This window comes from Astatotilapia calliptera, chromosome 2, assembly GCF_900246225.1.
Source record: "Astatotilapia calliptera chromosome 2, fAstCal1.2, whole genome shotgun sequence".
Lineage (NCBI taxonomy): Eukaryota > Metazoa > Chordata > Actinopteri > Cichliformes > Cichlidae > Astatotilapia > Astatotilapia calliptera.
Genome location: NC_039303.1, coordinates 4,037,399 through 4,056,301, shown reverse-complemented (window position 1 = coordinate 4,056,301; position 18,903 = coordinate 4,037,399). Strand labels below are relative to the sequence as shown.

Sequence of the window (18,903 nt, the reverse complement as noted above, 5' to 3'; positions counted from 1 at the left end):
CACAAAAAAACAAAAGGATTAATCACCCATGTAACTGTGTCACTGTATATCAGCATTAACAGGACCTCAGTTTGTATCTCAGACCTGCACAGCTTCCGTTTTAAACACTTGATGTACTCAGCTGCATAAAGAGCACATTTGAGTTTCTCTAACACAATTAAATAAAACCTGATGAAGGTCAAAGGTCACAGTTTTCACAGTTTTTTGCAGATAGTGTGTCATTTACCATAAAGTGATGCAGAGTTATTCATACCAGAGTAACCAGAGAGGATCATATATTTTTAAATATATAACTTTCTACAGGACTGAATATAATATCTTTATGTAAAAGTCCGGAGCCTCTGGGGAGTATCCGAGTATTTATAACATTACACAAACCAAAGGTCTCCATCACAGTGTTCATGAAATGCTGGGTTTATCCATCTCCTGGGGCGAGTGCTGAAGATTTCCCTGTGAGGAAGCTGCTGGTGAAGATCATGAGTCCTGCTTGATCAATGCGATGAGCTTCAGTCTTCCTGGTGTTTCTTAAATGATGCCTCTTTCAGCGGGTCAACAGAACTTCTGGCACAGGACAGCTGTGATGAAAGAAAGGGAAGAAGTTTCTCCAAACCTCTGGACCCAGAAACCCAGCTTGGTCCTCCCTCACTAGTTTCTCTCCAGGGTGAATGTAGCTGTTATACATAATATGGATTATTATTAAATGAAAAGAACAAATTAGACTACACTACTGAAACCTTCTGCTGCTGTTTTTAAAGTTTCCATGTTACCAGGCTAAGAAGATTTAAACAGTTTTAGATGCATTACACTCACAGTCTTAAATGTCAAAATCTCGAAGGACAGCATTATATTTTTGATATTAACAGTAACTCTGGGCTTCTGTGGAGTGTGTAGCCGATCTCATCGCTGTCTAAAAATGGATAAAAAACAGAACAAAAGAAGTGCTGAATCCTTCAATAACACAGACTATTAGAGTAGCAGCTGTCTGTGTGAAGCACTTGCTGCAGGGTTGCGCCATGAATGTATTCAGCTGCCAACAAAAAGCAGGACTCAGTGCGGGTAACTGCCATGAGTCTGACGATGTTGGGGTGAGACAGTCTCCTAATAAAACAGAAACATCTCCGAATAAAAAACAAAAAAATCACATTTCGATACTGTCGCTAGCTAGAATGAATTAGCCAGACAAAAATAGTACTGATTTGGTTTCGTACAAAACTAGCTTTCCTTCTCTGATATGTAACTTTCACAACATAACCGCAACTTAATATAACACAACTGTGGCAGCCCATGAATTTGGACATGTCATATTGACGTGTCCAAATTCATGGGCTGCATCCTCCTGAGGACCCGGCCTTCGCGGTCTACGTGGGCCAGGTCCTCAGAAGGTCGGGTAGGCCTTGGCTGTATCCCAATTCAGCGTCTGCAGCCTTAAAGGCCTTAAGGCCGATTACGTCACAGCGACACGACGAAGGCTGTCCCAATTCGAAGGCTGCTCGAAATGCGGTCCTCAAATGCGTCCTTCATTTCATTGAATTTTAAGGATGTGGCGGTGTAGACTTCGTGGCCCAACATATCCCAGAATGCATAGCGCGGCGGTGGGTGTGGATAATTTTCCTGGAAAAAAAAACGGCGGAAGAGGGGCGGCCGAAGAGTAAACTTTTAAAAGTAAGTACTGAATATTATGTTACTTATTTATGTGCGAATGTTTAATAACGAAGAACATTAAAACATTACTGTTGGCCAAATGTCGGCAAAGTTATGTGACATTAGTGACGTTTGTACTAACTTGGTTTTAAAGCCTTTACTTTAAAATATACGCCGTTCAATAGTTTACCTTAATCTTACAGAGAATGTGATGATTTTATGGATAATTAAATTAACTACTGAGACAAATTTAGTAATGCCAACATATTAAAAGAACAATATTTGTCTCTCATATATATAACACAGTTATATATACTGTGTCAAAGAAACCTGTCTTTGAGTGAAGATTTAAGGTGACAGGAAATATAAATAATATAAATAAATGCAGCTTGAATCTTTACTGAAGCTCAGTATTTTAAACAGAGTTCATTCACTGCTGTAATAACTAATAATGATTGAAATTACAACTTTAATATTGGCCATATTATATTTACATTTCCAAAGTAAGATGACTTTAGTCTCATGAACAACATTAGCTAATTGTTATTTACTAGGTAATCTTTTTTTTTTTTTTTTTTTTTTGGCCTGTCCCGTTTGGCTCTTTTGCATCAGAATTGTTGTCTAAAGGCAAAGAAAGATGCCCAGCGGATTTACTTTACCAAACTGACCATCCCAGCCTTGCCGTAATGGTCCATTTGATTCACCTTTTATTGTTTATTTTATTTTCACTTACTGAATACGGGACAGACTTGACTGGGGGAAAGAAGGGGAGAAAGAAAGAGGGAAAGAGAAACAGCTGAGAAGAGGGACGGGGGAGAAGGGCAAAAGACAAAAACCAACAGAACGGGCAGAGAAAAAAAAATGCATATATCAATCACCTGGATCACCTGCTGAGAAAGAAAAAAGAAAGCAAGCAGAAGAGAACAAGAGTAATAGAATAAACAACATCACAATGATATATGGGAATATGACAGTAAATACTAAATGTTAAACATTATTGTGCAGCACATAAGATCAACAGAACACAGTGTGCTTTGAGGTAGGAGCCAAAAAGGGTGTAGTTTGTGGGTGTGATCACCCGTGTGTACACCTGTGAGCATGGACGCGCTTGTTTTTTGTTTTTTTTAAAAGGTTCCTTCATGTAATAATCTGCTAGAGGGTGTGGGGGGGCCACAGCCCCGTCCTCCAGGGCGTGAAGCAGGTGTGGAGGAGATCAAAACTCCAGACATCCAGAGGCCCCCAGAACACAAGAGACCAAGGAAGACCAACAGAGGGGCAGCTGCGCCACTGTCCCGGAAAGAGCTGAGGAGAGTCCCAGATGAGGGCTCACTCAGCAGCCGCGGAGCAGAAGCCAGGGGGAGTTGCAGTGACGCGCCCGTGAGCTCCGCCGGCAGCCAGCTGCGCCTGAGTGACCGAGCCCCAGGCCGAGAGGCCGGGGGCACCCCACCTCCGAAGTGGCCCGAGCGAGCCCCAGGCTCCAGGCCCCGATAAGCGGCCGCCAAGGAGTGAGCCGGTGTGTACCTGGACGCCCATCCCCGGACACAAAGAACCACCAACGCACCGATGTCTGAGGGGGTCCGCCACTGGCAGGGGAAGTGGTGGTAGGGGGAGATAGGCCTCCATACCTTGGAGGGCCTGAGATGTCCCCAGAGAGGTGGCGCCTGACACCCAACCTGACATATAGACACAGACATACAGGCACACACAGATACAAACATCCATTCCCACCCTCATGCTCTCATATGCACTTACTCCACACTCAACCAACGTGGAGACAGACATAAAGAGACGTTGTACACACGATCACACTCCCCAAGCGTACTCTACAAACCGGGTCTAGGTGCCCCCGCCCCTGGAGGGGGGAACTGCACCCAGACCCAGGTGGTGTTACCCTTTTCCCTGCGGTGGGGGGAGGCAGACCGCCCCGACTCCGCAGCAGCAGGAAGGCTCCACACTCCAGACCGCAGTCGGACGGCCAACTCCTCCTCCTAGTCCTAGCCCCCCTGCTCCAGCAGGTCGCAGAGAACGGGGGTGAGAGAAGACTCCGAACCTCCCTCCACCTGCTCATTGTAATGTTGATGCATGTGTGTTCTAAGGTGCATTTAAAACCCAGGAGGGCTTGGAGCTACCTGCCAGAGAGCAGCAGGTAAGCGCATGGTCCCTCCTGCTAGCCCTCAATGTCTACGTGTATTTAAAATTGAGAGGTGGGCAACGATGCCAGGGGTGGGGTGTACACCCTGATGGTACTTTGGACTCCGTGTATCGTGCCCACCCCCAAGATCCTATATGTATGTGTAATGAGAGTGTGAGTAATGTGAATGTCTAAGTTGTGGGATAAAATTGAGGCAGAGGCAGCCAGAAGGGGACAGAGGGGGGGGGGGGGGGGGGGGTAGCCTCCTCTGCACCCTGGGGACATACCCCTACTCCAAGGCCCTGCATGTGTGGGTGGTTGTGGTGGAGCGGGAAGAGGGAGGCAGCTGGAGATTTACTAGGTAATCTTAAATGACTGTTCAATACAGAAGTGAAGCCCAATAATCATGATTTCACAGTCAGCCTCAGATACTTATCAAATCAAAGCTCATGTACAAACAAACAAACGAATGAACAAAAGATTTTCTCCTTCATTTCTGTCAAACAAAGCTGTATGAAACGTTTCCAGCTGTTAGTATCATGGTTGCTAGGCATCCAGGGCAGCGCGACGGAGGCTAGACCGTCCCATTTCACAAGCCTCTCACTTCCGGCCTTTAAGTACGCGGCCCTTGTGGACCGTTAAGGCTGCTCACTTTAAGGCTGCAGACCCTGAATTGGGATACAGCCCTTGTGTCGTTAGGAGCCTGAACCGCAGTAAAACTCCGGTGAGGTCAATGACCTTACGCTCTCCCACTGTCACACGTTGATGACGTATCTGGAAATCAATTCAGGTGGGACCAGTGTTGCCAACTCCTCAGTAAGGAAAATCGCTATTGGCTGTCCTAAAAGTCGCAAGAAGTCGCTAAGTGATGTCATCGCCTAATTTGCATAGTTGGTCATGCTAATGTAATTGTAACCTACGCTGTTGGAGAGAGAAATAACATCGTGTTAGAGGCATAAAGTCAGTAAAAAACGTCTTAAATGCATTTAGAATTTATTTAGAACTACAAATTAAATTTCTTTTAGCAATTATTGTTTTTTTAATGTCACAATTCCAACCCTGCTCCTTTATCCGGGCTTGGACCGGCAAAAGTGACCCGAAACAGGCACTCTGGTGGAGTTATTGTGTGTGTGTGTGTGTGTGTGTGTGTGTAGTTTTAAACTTTGTGGTCCACAAAACAGCATACCAGTAAAAGAAGAACTGACTGCGCTACAGTCAGTGCGGGAGCCCTGCCCTATTAGCAGCTGGGGAGGACTATCCTCCACCTGTGAGCGCTTTGGCACGGGCGAGGTGCCCACCGCAGCACCCGCTGCTTATTGAGAGTAAGAGCGATACGCACTTTCACGTCAAAAAGTCGTCATAAATAAGTCTCTAATAACGCCAGAAAAAGTCGCCAGATTTGTCGCTAGTTGCGTTTCAGAAATAAAGTCGCTAAGGTGGTCTGAAAACTCGCTAAATATAGCGACAAAGTCGCTAAGTTGGCAACACTGGGTGGGACATGACAACACCGCCACCTGCAGGAAGATTTTCTCTTTGGTACCTTGTGTTCTGATACCTGACAACTTTTTTCTTGAGAACTGAGACCTGACAATTTTTTGTCTGATACCTGACAACTTTTTTCTTGAGAACTGAGACCTGACATTTTTTGTCTGATACCTGACAACTTTTTTCTTGAGACCTGACGATGTCCTAAAATGTACACCGCAGACATGGCTACATGGAAGCCCTATGATAACTCGAGACAGTCCTGTGTCAGACACTTCTAAGTCTTAATTTTAATGGAAATTACAGATGTGGAAATTGGGCCCAGAATCATAACACTAGCAAAAGAACGTATTGAGGTAAAAGAGTGAAAAAATTGAAACAGAGAACAAGTGAACATACAAGTGTGATTTACTGGCTTGAAAGAAGCTTTCCATTAGCAGCCCACTTTAATGACATAAAACATGATATAATGTCCTTACGATTATTTAGCATTGAGCCCAGTCCAGCACCATCTAGGGAAGGAGACCATAATTTATTATTGAACAGAAGTGAGGCTTCCTGGATATTTTCTTTGCGGACTTTGTCACCCAAACAAACTGCATTATTTTTAATAGTGCACATCATGGAGTAGATGAAAGAGAGTTTTTAGCACAGATACAAACTAATTTTTAAATTTTAGTTTTTTAGAATTTCTGATATTTTTGGTCCTTCTTTGGATCTGTAAGTTAAAAATAGGTGTGTTCTCATTTCTTTCCTTTTGGTTTCTACAGGGTTGTTTACAAAACTAATGTTGTTATTCAGTTAAATTATTTGACCAATACTACACACCTGTGATGTGCCTAATAGTTATTATTTCTAAATTGTTTGATTGTATTCTGCCTTGGTAAATGGGAATCAATTAATTAAGTAATTGTGTGAAAATAGTTTCACCTTACCTGACGAAGGTCACCTGGACTGAAACATTGCAGTCTAACAAAAATAATGATAAGCGATAGAGTTTGCTGCGGTTATAATATGTATATATTTTTAAAAACATGTTTCTATTCTTATGGAACTGTCATTGATTCAGATATGCACAGCCATGCACAGTTAAAAAGTAATTGTTATTCCACAGTATGAACCTGAAAGCGATACATAATAGCTGACCTGTTCAATGTGAAGAAGAACACAAAGCCGATGTTGTGAAATTGTTCAGGATGCTTAAATGCATGCATTTTGTTCTTTTTGTTTTTTGTTTTTATTTTTTGCAGATATTAAAATGTAATAATACATATTATGACAGTACTGTTAGTAAATTCTGCCTTTGAGCTATACAATGATTTCTGTATTCTAGATAAAGATATTCTGGGTGCTTAACTGAAGATGAAAAAGAAAAGAAACCATCAATCTCTTGATAGAATAAGGACTGCAATGACAATTACACAGAGAGCCAACAGCGTCCCAAGTACAATGATCACAGGGTCCCATTTTTGTCCTGGAATCAAAAAAGCACAGATATTATATTATATTATTTTATATTTCTGCCAGAGCAAAATCAGAAAGCAAACTATTTACTTCACATATTTTATGTAAATTTGCCAAAAAAAAAGAAGTAATTTCACCGAAGGAGTGAAATTACTTCTTTTTTATTACTTAAACAACATAAAGTAATTATTGCTGCAAAGTTCAAATTTGATTTTTTGCTTTACTTGTTTAGTTGTAAAAAAAAAAAGAAAATCGGTGACCACATACTTGTCTCCACTTGAGTTCCTTCACCAAACACGATCTCTCCACATGTGACCACTGCACAGTAGTAGATCCCAGCATCAGAGGAGTTCTGAATAGTTTTGGACAGACTGTGGACACAACGCCGTCTCTCTTGTTTTTGACTGTAGTTTCTGTGAGTGTAAATAATCGTGGCGTGGGATTGTCCTGATCCTGCTCTGAACCAGTACACTCTGTGTTCATCTGGGCACTCGCTTCTGTTCTCGTTGTTATTGGAGAAAAGTGAACACTGGAGAGTCACGGAGCTGCCTGGGTGGACTGACACTGCCTCCGGAGTTTGTTTCACGTAAACTGATTTCTGCTCACTGTGACCTGGGTTGTTTAGTAAAAAGCAGTGATAATGGAATTAAAATATTTAAAAATATAATACCAGGTTTCCTCAAAGCATTTGTGATTACTAAGTGAGGTAGAAAGAAATGAACATATCACATAGTTTACCATTTACAGCCAAGTAGACGCTTGTATTAAAGGTCTGTGAATAAGCTGATCCATACTGACAGAAATATGTTGCTTCATCCTCTTTTTGGACATTTCTCATGGAAAGAAAATACAGAGTCTGCCCCTCTGATACTGAGAAACGACCGTTGTTAAATTCTTCACTCAGTGTTTGTTTTGTGTAAGATCCTGTAGCAACTGTCTGGATCATATATCCTGGGGATTGCTTAAACCAGTGAACAAATTTGCCGTCCTTCTCTGTAACCGGACACTGCAAAGTAACATTTTTACCAACTTCAACTTCAATCAAAGGGATCTGGTGGGCAGCCTCTGCGCTTTGAATCAGAGCTGAAGACACAAGACAAAAAGAGACAAAACCAGTAAACATTACAAATCTTCCCTCTTAAATACTATTGTCTTTACATTATACTGCACCTGTTAAAATCTGTGTAGACAACACTAGATCATCTTGTACTTACCTATTGTAGTAAAAAGAATCAAAGCAGTCTGTACTCCAATCATTGTGGTGAAACACCTTTGTCTTGCATGACAGATGCCTTCCTACTTAAATGAAAGTTTAGTCACAAGATCATCAAAGTGTTTCAAGTAGAAATCATTCTGATTGGCTGACATGCTGGTAATACACTTCCTCGAAAGTGTTTTTTCTTTTTTTGGTAATTTTACTGTTGTTTGACTGGTTGATGTTTCAAAATGCAATTTTTTTTAAATTTAAAATAAGAAACTGTTACTGGTGTTCAGTCATATTAATTGTAATAACAATTAATGAAGCGCAATAACAGGTAATAAAATGTTTAATTATTATTTGTTCTTGGGGGGCTCTTCAACTGCTGGGGGAGATGGTCACATCTTGCAGGAGCTTTCCTCTCTTCAGGAACTCTCTCTGCAGGAGGGGGAGATACAGGAGAGGTGGAGGAAGATCTCAGCCTGGGCGTTTACTGTCTTATGTAGTCTGGAAGATGAGTGGATGGTGGGGTGGGTGCAGTTTTCTCTGTGGTGGGGTTGGGTGGACTGTCCCGGGCTCTGTGGGGCTGGGAGGCGCTGCTGCACTGGGCCCCGGTCTGGATGGGCCTGGGCCCCCTTTCCCTGGCGGGTCGCGGAGTGTGGGAGTGCCTACTGGGGTCAGCGGGGGAGCCCCAGGGAGGGGTTACCTGCCCCTCCCTTCCTTCCCTCCCCATCTCCAGCTGCCTCCCTCTTCCCGCTCCACCACAACCACCCACACATGCAGGGCCTTGGAGTAGGGGTATGTCACCAGGGTGCAGAGGAGGCTACCCCCCCCCCCTCTGTCCCCTTCTGGCTGCCTCTGCCTCAATTTTATCCCACAACTCAGACATTCACATTACTCACACTCTCATTACACATACATATAGGATCTTGGGGGTGGGCACAATCACGGAGTCCAAATTACCATCAGGGTGTACACCTCACCCCTGGCGTCGTTGCCCACCTCTCAATTTTAAATACACTTAGTCATTGAGGGCTAGCAGGAGGGACCATGCGCTTACCTGCTGCTCTCTGGCAGGTAGCTCCATGCCCTCCTGGGTTTTAAATGCACCTTAGAACACACATGCATCAACACTACAATGAGGGAGGTTTGGAGTCTTCTCCCACCCCCATTCTCTGCGGCCTGCTGGAGCGGGGGGGCTAGGAGGAGTTGGCCGTCCGACTGTGGTCTGGAGTGTGGGGCCTCCCTGCTGCTGCGGAGTCGGGGCGGTCTGCCTCTCCCCACCGCAGGGAAAAGGGTAACACCACCTGGGTCTGGGTGCAGTTCCCCCCTCCAGGGGCAAGGGTACCTAGACCCGGTTTGCAGAGTACGCTTGGGGAGTGTGATCGTGTGTACAGCGTCTCTTTATGTCTGTCTCCACGTTGGTTGAGTGTGGAGTGAGTGCATATGAGAGCATGAGGGGGGGAATGGATGTTTGTATCTGTGTGTGCCTGTATGTCTGTGTCTATATGTCAGGTTGGGTATCAGACGCCACCTCTCTGGGGACACCTCAGGCCCTCCAAGGTTTGGAGGCCTATCTCCACCCACCACCACTTCCCCTGCCAGTGGCGGACTCCCTCAGACATCGGTGCGTTGGTGGTTCTTTGTGTCCGGGGATGGGCGTCCAGGTACACACTGGCTCACAAGTATTAGGTAATCTTATCCTGATTAAACTTCACTAATTGATGTGTTTATCTGCATTTGGAACTGTTGATCCATGGATTAGGGGTTTTAATATAAACATGGAGTTACTGAGGAGATTTAACTTAAAGTGGACATGAAACACTTCATTTATAAAGGCTAATTTACAACATGAGCCCTTCTCTCATAAACTGACATAGATACTCAGTGTAGCTGGAGTTAAGAAATTAGTGCTTAGAGTTAAAGTTTTTAAAACGTATTTAGGGCCAGCTTGTGCCAGTACAGAACGTGACATCATCAGGTTGGTTGGTTGCGGTCCATAGACTTACATCAGTTTATGTTAGCTAAGTAGTTATAGAATCAGACCGAAGACTAAAACTAAAAATCCGACTAAGGGGGTCACTTTTGTGCTACACTTGGCTTTAACTGTGAGGGGTTTTTTTTAAATCAAGGATATACTGTCCACTTTCATTGTCTCTTTAGTTGGCTTTGGTTGGTCAGAAACTGTTTTTTTCCTTGTGGGGCCAGTTGTACAACAAACAGCTGATGTAACAAACAGCACATTGTACATCCCAACTCAGATACGTTTGTTATAGTTTTGGACAGACTGTAGACACATCTCTGTTTCTGTTGCCTTCTGATACTATTGTGGTAAATTATATTTGGATGGGATTCCAATTGAATTGACTTGAATTGAAAGACATAAAGAACAGGTGACCTCTAATTTTCTGCTTCTAATTTCGAATTAAACTGAGGTTATTGTACTCATCCCTAAAAATCTTGTCTAACCAGATACTTAATCAGGATGGCATTACCTTTACCTCCAGTGATACTGTGAGGAATCCTGAAGTTCTTTTTGACAAGGATATGTCCAAGATATGTGCATATTAAACAAATACAGAGGACTGCTTTCCTGCATTTTTGCAATAGCTTCAAAATTAGAAACATCTTTTCCCAGAGTGATGCTGAAAAACTAGTTCCTGTATTTATTTACTTTTAACCTGGACTGTTGTAATGTATTATCATCAGGCTGAAGCGACTGGTCCTAAAAACTCCCTGAAGAGCCTTCAGTTGATCAAAAGTGTTACAGCAAGAGTAAGGCAAGGCAAGGCAAGTTTATTTGTATAGCACAATTCAACAACAAGGTGATTCAAAGTGCTTTACAGAGACATTAGAAACAAGAACAAATAAAAAGCATGATTTAAAATTGAATAAAACAAGCAAATAAACTAACTAACTAATTAACAAACAAACAAACAAACAAACAAACAACAGTATATAAAATCAAAACAGATAAAATCAGAACAGTAGATAAAATCAGTAGTTAAATGTAAGTTTTGAAATTTAAGCTTAAGTACTGGCATATTTCTCTTCATAGGCTCCCTGTTAAATCTAGACTCACATTTAAAATAGTTCTATTCACATACAAGTTCTTGAATAGTCAGTTACCATCTTATCCTGTGTCTAGTATCTAGTACCCGATTCATGCCTTGCCATGCCAAGACTTCAGTGTTTTGTATTTTAGTTTGTAGTTCTCAGCAATACAGCTGCTTAAGTTCACGTTATCTCTCCAGAGTCCTGCACTTTGGTCCTCATCCTGCCTGCCACACAGTCAGACCTTGACAATTAAAAGTAGAATGGGAAGCAGAGCCTTCAGCTTTCAGGCCCCTCTGCTGTGTAACCTGTCACACATCCACTCTACTTTCAAGATTATAGGCTTTAAATTTCTTTTTTGATAAAGCTCATAGTCAGGACTGGATCAGGTGACCCTGAATCCTTCCTTAGTTAGGCTGTTATTTCTTAGGCTGCTAGACGCTTACCATGATCCACTTAGTGTTTTTTCACTTTCATCTTTTTCACTTACTATGTGTTTATAGACTACTTTGAATTTAATGATTAGTTATTATTAATTTGACATTTGTGGTGCATGGCACACTGGTTAGGTTGCTTGCTCTGCAGCGAGACAACTAGCTGAACTGCACAGAGAGTCCCAAGTGTGGAAAACTAATCAAAGCAATTAAAGAATGAAATCCAGAGCAGAACAACCGAATCAAACATTTTTCAAGCCTGAACAGAAGAGGTGAAGGGCTGAATAGTGAGGGGGAGCAGGTGCCCTGGTGTCAAAGTTCAGACCTGAAGTGTGTAGTTACTTTACTTTAGCCAGGTATAGTGTAAGAACAATGGTTATAGACGGGTACAAAGCATGTCTAACCTCCATAACAGGAGTTCAAATTTCATTAATAAGTATTTAATGAAATGCAAAAGCGGTAAGACTGTCATTGTAGCGTTTGGGTATCATTGTATCAAGACCATATGGTATCAAATTACACCTGTTTAAATATAAATTCCTTTGATTTATCATAGTTGCTAACTCCGGGTCCGATAACAGGCACCACACCTGCAGTAGATGTGCTCGGTGTGAGGTCTCGCAGCAAGCTATCAAATACGGAGCTTTTCTCGGCTTTTAAAAAAAACGCTATACGTCGCCAGGTGTTTCATCAGATTCGAGGTGTTACCTCCTTTGACAGTATCACAGTATCAGCTTAAAGCACTTGTTGCAGGCTGCTGAGTTTCCATCTTTTGCTGTGAAGTACAGCCAGACTTTTGACCGCTTCGCCTTGGGCATTTTAAATCTGTAGCTCTGCTCTAAAAGAACGTACGTACCTGGGCCCGCCTACTATCCTCGGAAACGTAAAATGATTGGCTAGAATTCAAAGTGTATGACATCTCAGGAAAAAAAAGCACCGAAATAAAGCACCGAAATGTGCGCTGCTTTTCGGTCTGGTTACTACCGTTTATGTCAGAACCGGTGCCATCATGGCACCTGATACCGGTACCCATCCCTACTATTAGCTCATGGAATATTACCAGAATAATTAAAATCCTCCTCCGGTCTTCTATTTTATGTTAGATCTATTTGAGTTTTCACAGTGTGAAATTTAATACAGAGAAGCAATTGTGGCAGTTGGGCTAACACCCAGGTCTTAGTGTGTCTTTTCTGTTTTTTTTTTTCTTGTGGTGGTGGGGGGGTGTTTGTTTGTTTTTTAGCAAATCCAATAAATCAATTATGTGTTTGGCATCAAGGGCCAGGGGGGTTGGGGGGCATGTAGCACTCTCACAGTGAGCCAATCTTGCAAGAGAGAAAATTCAAGTTCTATCATTCCCAAGGGCATAGTAGCGTCATGGCTTGAAAGGAAGGCTATGCAGAGAAGAATTGAGGCTAGAATTTTCCGTTCTTGCAGCCAACCCAATAATTTTGTTTCCACCTATCTGGGGGCACCAAAAAAAGAAGTATTTCTCCCAGTAAGAGTGGACTACTGGTAGGTGGTTCTAGGGATCAGTTATTATTCTGCTCGCTAGTACCATTTGTCTGAACCAGGACTCCCTTTGCAAGTGCTCACTGACTCTTGCGGTGAGCAAAATCTTCTTGATGAAAACCGATTTCAACAGCTTGGAATCCCCACTATGCTCCAAGCCTCTGACCACCCCACTTTTACACTCAGCTTCAACACTCACACAGAGTCTGTTCACCTAGTCATCTACGGCAGTGGCTCTGAGTTGTTGAAGTTTGTTGTATTCACTGCTCCCATATCCCTTTGGATTTGGGGAATCCCCTGGTTATAAAAACATAACCCACTTATTAACAGAATGTAAGAGAGACCAAATGAATGCTGAAGCTTATTTTGCACAACTATCACCTCAAACTCAACTGATTTATGTATTGTTCCCATGTGGCCATGTGAGCCATATTAACCATAAGAGATCTTCTTCCTGGTGCTTCTCTTCCCTTCTGTTGCCTTTACAATTTCCCCCAAACAAGTGAATTAGTTGTGTGACCTCATTCAACTCATTTTAAGTCTATGTCTAATAAAGCATTTATAAATGACACTGAGAGGTGAACAGGACCTCAAGACGCAAACAAGTCTCAGCTGTTTTCACAACAAAAAAACAACAACAAACAAAAACAAACAAAACAACAAACAGCCAGCGCATAAAGCGATAGAGTGTAAACACTACATAGTATCCATCATATTAAACTGTAAAGCAAAATGTCTTTTCAATATTTGAGCATTTGAATTTCTTTCGTACAAGTAACTCAGATGAAATGAACAAAGTCATGGATGGTCTCCTTCACCAGCACAATGCAAACTGTGTGCAGCTCCTCAGAGTAAGGAGGTGATCAGGTTGGTGACCATGTTGTTCCTATCTCCTTCATAATGGAGAACCAAAGCAAAAATGAAAACCACAGGCTGTATAAAGCAGAGATGTTACTGCATTAAATCAAGAAATGCCAAGATTCAGTGGCCATTATGAATATAAACGCAACTTTTATCATAAAATCGGAGCACGAAATCCACACATATGTTATATTTAGTAGTGGCTATTGAATTTATTTATTTGATGCAGTAACATCTCTGTTTTATATAAAATTAAGAACCATGAAAATGCCATTTGCTTTGGGATTCTTCTGAGCGAAAGAGATAGCAAGCCACCCCTGAACCTGATCACCTCCATACCCTGAAGTGATCTGAGTTTTTACTGTGCAGATAAGCAGACCACGCCCTGTTCTTTCCTTATTTAGCCGAATTCAGCTGTGTGAAAGCAGAGCACAAAATACCTTAACTTCTTCCTTTAATCCAGGTGCACTTTGGAGCCTGACTTGATTCTCTAACTCCTGACTAAAGCTGATACACATCACCTAAGTGTCAGCTACATGAAAACTAATATGCTAATGAGTAAAAATAAATTACTATAACACTTAATGTGAAACATTAACTAACATCATCACCAAGGCCATAATACACTTTCCTGTTTTGATTTCCTGAGGAAACTGTTGTAAACATAGTATGTGTGTACTGTAAACAGCCCACTGTAAGAAAACCAAAATGAGAGTCAAACATAAATTAACATAAATGTGTTGCTAGTGTTGTTTCATGTGTTTAAGCTTTGGGTATGGCATATTTCCATTGTGGTAGTGCAGTGAAACAACACTACAGTGAGAAGCCAATAAGATTGCTCTAAAAATTGTTCCCTCCCATTTGATACGGTTAAATGTAGACAAATCCTTTCATAATGCAGCTTCAAACGTCTGCTGTGTCAAGAGGACAAAAACAAAATGCTGACAATTTTTTATATACTGCTCCTGATCAAAACTGGGCGTAAGTACAGAATTCTTAATCACTGAATCACTGTGGTGTATTAATCTAAAAGATTATATGAATATATCACTGTTGGTAACCATGATTCTGCTTTTAATTTTCAGGATGCTCAGATCATCAGATCTTTGACACCAAAAATGTTGCTGTTGAGGAAAATGTGACTCTGAATTGTTTCCGGGATCGTCTTTGGCATTCAACAAACTTATTCTGGATCAGACTTGTTTCTCAGAGCTTTCCTGAAATTGTAGGATCAACAATGTCTTATGATTCTCCGATTATTGAAAACATTCATCACATTACAACAAAACAAGAGCCTGGAACTTTTGTTCTGCATATCAACGGAGCACAGTTAAGCGATACAGCTGTTTATTACTGCATCAAAGTAAGACAGCGCAAGATGACATTTTTGAAAGGAACTTTTCTTCAAGTCAAAGGTAAGTGAAACAAAAACAGCAACACTAATGAGTCAACCACAGCAAAATTATTTACCGTTTTTATGTGTTTATTTGCGTAATTCCTGAAGACACACTATTTCAATATAATTGAAAATTTTATTTAACTGAATATAATGAAACATATTTATTTTATTTTTCATAGGACCCGACCCAGGCATCACTGGTGTCACTCAAGACTCTTTGTCTAATCCAGTCCATCCAGGAGACCCAGTAACTCTGCAGTGTTCAGTCCTCTCTAATTCTGAGAACAGAACATGTACAGAAGATCACAGTGTGTACTGGTACAGAACCAAACCAGATGAGTCTCATCCAAGTTTAATGTACAGTCAAGGAAACAATAGTTATGACTGTGAGCGGAGTCCTGAGGCTGCCTCCCAACAGAAATGTGTCTACAGCTTCTCCAGGAACGTCAGCTCGTCTGATACAGGAACTTATTACTGTGCTGTGGCCACATGTGGAGAGATACTGTTTGGAAATGGAACAAAACTGAATATCGAAGGTAAGAATTTTCGTATTAAAATAAAAAATAAAAATATATAAATGTTTATATTTTATTTAGTTTTGACTACAATGGATTTAGATGAAGTACATCGGCACTTAATAATTGATGAATCTATGTATATAGATTATAAATATTATTACATTTCAGTTTCATTATTTTATTATTTCATTATTTCACCTTTAATAAGAGCTTTTTCCAATATAGTTCCAGTTGTCCGTCATTGGGATTTGACCAACACAGTTCTCATTCTGCTATGTGTTGCTCTCAGCATAAGCCTGATTGTCATAGCCTTCCTCATTTATACCATCAAAGAAAAACACAAAACCTCGGGTAAGAAGAGTTACTTCTATATCGATTTCTTGAATAGTATTTGGTTAGGTCATACTCATTTACAACTGATTTGTAAAGTAAAATACAGTGAAACATTTGCTTCTGATCACTTTTTCACATTGTTTTAATCCAGCTGCTGTTTCTCTACAAACAAATACAGAATCAACTAGGACAGAACATCAAATTCATAAAGTAAGAAATTTTGCAATTAAAAGCCTGATGGAAAAATAAAACCAGCAGTTTTTAATGATAGTCTACAGATGTGCATTTCAGTTGATACATTTTGATGCATTTCTCAGAGACACGAGGACTCATTGACTTATGCTGCACCAACCTTTATCAAGAGAAACACTCGCAAAGCAGAGAGAAGGAACACGAGAGCAACAGAGACAATGTGTATTTACTCTGATGTCAGAGCTTTTGAGTGTGGAAAAAGTGAAGCTTAAGCAAAGCTTGTATTTCATCTCCCTTTCATCTTCACTTTGGACTGATATTTAATATTGCCATGCCCAGATTTCATCCACTGAGTCTGGATATTAAAAGCAGAAGAGAAAAACATTCAAATGATGAATATGTGAAAATAAGTCCAGTAAGTCATCAAACACAAAATGTGCTTTGGAACAACTACAACACATCAAATCTTTGTATTTTTCAATTCATGTCCCATTTTCTTCACTTTTTTTGTTTTGCTTTGTGACAACTGTAACAGAGATACAAAACACTGCACAGAAAGTTCTAATGTACCATTTTGTTGTGTGAGCACTTTGTATCTTTCAGCTGTTTATGTCAGGTGCTCAGAAAACAACTATGTTGCACCTGTTTGGACCTGTTTGGTTTGTTAGTTTTTCTCTGTCACCCTGCATGAAATGCTTTTTATGTATGCTCTGTAGGATCTTGCAGAAGCTTTATTAAAACACTCAAATGATATCTGAAGCTTGGTTTCTCAGATTTCCACCACAGATTGTAATTAATTTGTATATATGAGAAGTAACTTTACATTAATAAATACATATAACGCCCACAGCTTTCCTGTTGCAAAGTAATGCTAGTGTGATGCTAGTCTGTTAATGTGCAACACAAGAGCTCTGAAAATGGATTTAATTAAATACATCCAACATAAAATGTAAGTAAAACACAAAATTCTGTTTTAACTTTGATAGTACAACATTTAAATGAGTCATTTTCATCTATTCTCTTACGATTGAACCATTACTCTGTATACTAAGGCAATATAAATATTTCCTTTAAAATCACACACACATTTTTCTTTCTTTATTCAGCTGAGTTCACCTGTTTAAAAACAGCACAAAACAACTTATCTTATTTAATTCAGGTGCACTTTGGAACTGAGCCTGACTTGATTTTCTGATTTGTCTGACTAAAGCTAGCTAACTGACTTCAATAAGCTGACAACTAACCAGAGTTGAACCGCAGGAGGGAGCTAAAAAAAAGTGCAAACTCTTGAACATCCCACAGGCATTCCCATTCATTATTGAGTGATCCCTTGTGACAAGGGAGCAAAGCTTTCATCAGTTAAATATACATACTGTTTGTGATCTTTACACTTGTTTGTGAAGCTCTGTGAAACACTCGCTATTGTTTTGTGATTACGTTATTCGTGTTCTACTTTAAATGAAGATGTTTCAGTATATTTAAATTAAAGTCATCTGTGACACCAGCTGCTCAGTCTGTCTTCCTCTGTCTTAAACCCTATTACATATTTAGACTCTGGTCAAACATCTTCTCTGTATTAGGCAAATTATATTTGTATAACCCAGAATCTTTCTGTGTCACTTTGTGCTTTGTCTGTTTCTTTTTCTATTGTGACAACAGCTGACTGTTAGTGCTGACCTTTCTGTTTCATTTTTAAAGACTTTGTAAGTCATAAATGAGGTCACACTAAATCCTGAATTAACTACAAACTGCATAAATGAATTATGAGTTACAGTATGAAGTGAGGATTCACAAAACCTCTAGTAACATGCTTACTCACAAATAGCTTGCTGTATATGTGTACATGTGTACACAAATGAATTAATCATTTACTCAGATTTTCTAAATAAGAGCATGAACCATTAACAGCTTTCATAAAGTGCAAACTTGATGGAATCGGTTAAAGTAAATTTCACTGATTCCATCTTAAGTAAAATACTCAAATGAAAAAGAAAAGAATGAAACTACACAGTTTTTTCCTTTATTAGACTGCTGCATATTTTCAAATACGTTAAATCACTAAAACATAATCCAGGTTTTTGTAACTTAGGTTTTGGGATTTGCACTGTACATTGCACTGGATAATAAAATAGTCCCATTTTGAGTCAGCTAGGTAAATCACAAAATAAGTTCTTTTCAATCTTCCAGCACATTGTGTGTCTTTGAGAATAATTTCACGAAAGATCAGTCACCTCTTATTTTGAACTTAATGTTTCACCAGTGGTGGTTAGCACCATTGCTCATAGTAAGAAGGCCCTGGTTTGAATCTAGCCTGGGGATTTTTTTGTTTGTAGAACTTGAATGTTCTCCTTGCATCTGCACGGGTTGTCTCCAGGTACTTGGCTTCCTCCCACAGCCCAAAGACATGCACGGGTTTAGACTAACTGATGGTTCCAAATTGGTCATAGGTCTGAATGTGAACATGAATGGTAATCTGTATTGATATGTTAGCCAGGCAATACATTGGCAATCTGTCTAGAACAGTGATTCTTAACCCTTTAAGACCTACCATAGAACATGGTAGGTCTAATATAGCCAAGGCTTATATTATATTTTACATGCTGTAGAGCCATTTTTGGGAGCATTTCAAGTTGCTATACATCAGTACAACCATTATAACCCAAATCTTAATAATATGTATGCAT

At 40.5% G+C, this 18,903-nt stretch overlaps 2 protein-coding genes across 2 annotated transcripts; one reads left to right on the top strand and one right to left on the bottom strand.

Moving 5' to 3' along the window:
* Nucleotides 1–6,639: 6,639 nt before the first annotated feature.
* On the bottom strand, nt 6,640–7,984 carry LOC113009528 (uncharacterized). The gene is made up of 4 exons (XM_026147872.1): nt 7,936–7,984; nt 7,460–7,804; nt 6,989–7,333; nt 6,640–6,731 (listed from the first exon to the last, which is right to left on the bottom strand). The coding sequence occupies exons 1-4, from the start codon at nt 7,976–7,978 to the stop codon at nt 6,640–6,642; spliced, it is 825 nt and encodes a 274-aa protein (XP_026003657.1). The 5' UTR covers nt 7,979–7,984.
* A 6,731-nt stretch (nt 7,985–14,715) lies between these two features.
* LOC113009527 (uncharacterized) lies at nt 14,716–16,454 on the top strand. The gene is made up of 5 exons (XM_026147858.1): nt 14,716–14,758; nt 14,863–15,192; nt 15,356–15,712; nt 15,926–16,045; nt 16,345–16,454. Exons 1-5 carry the CDS (start codon nt 14,716–14,718, stop codon nt 16,452–16,454), a joined length of 960 nt encoding a protein of 319 aa, XP_026003643.1.
* Nucleotides 16,455–18,903: the final 2,449 nt, after the last annotated feature.

Excerpts from the sequence above, each read along its gene's own strand:
- LOC113009528 (XM_026147872.1), bottom strand. The coding sequence starts at position 7,978 with ATGATTGGAGTACAGACTGCTTTGATTCTTTTTACTACAATAG. Across the intron at positions 7,805-7,935 it reads GATTCTTTTTACTACAATAG|CTCTGATTCAAAGCGCAGAG; the intron begins GTAAGTACAAGA and ends TTGTGTCTTCAG. Across the intron at positions 7,334-7,459 it reads CGTCTACTTGGCTGTAAATG|GTCACAGTGAGCAGAAATCA; the intron begins GTAAACTATGTG and ends TAAACAACCCAG.
- LOC113009527 (XM_026147858.1), top strand. The coding sequence starts at position 14,716 with ATGCTGACAATTTTTTATATACTGCTCCTGATCAAAACTGGGC. Across the intron at positions 14,759-14,862 it reads GCTCCTGATCAAAACTGGGC|GATGCTCAGATCATCAGATC; the intron begins GTAAGTACAGAA and ends TTTAATTTTCAG. Across the intron at positions 15,713-15,925 it reads AACAAAACTGAATATCGAAG|TTGTCCGTCATTGGGATTTG; the intron begins GTAAGAATTTTC and ends ATATAGTTCCAG.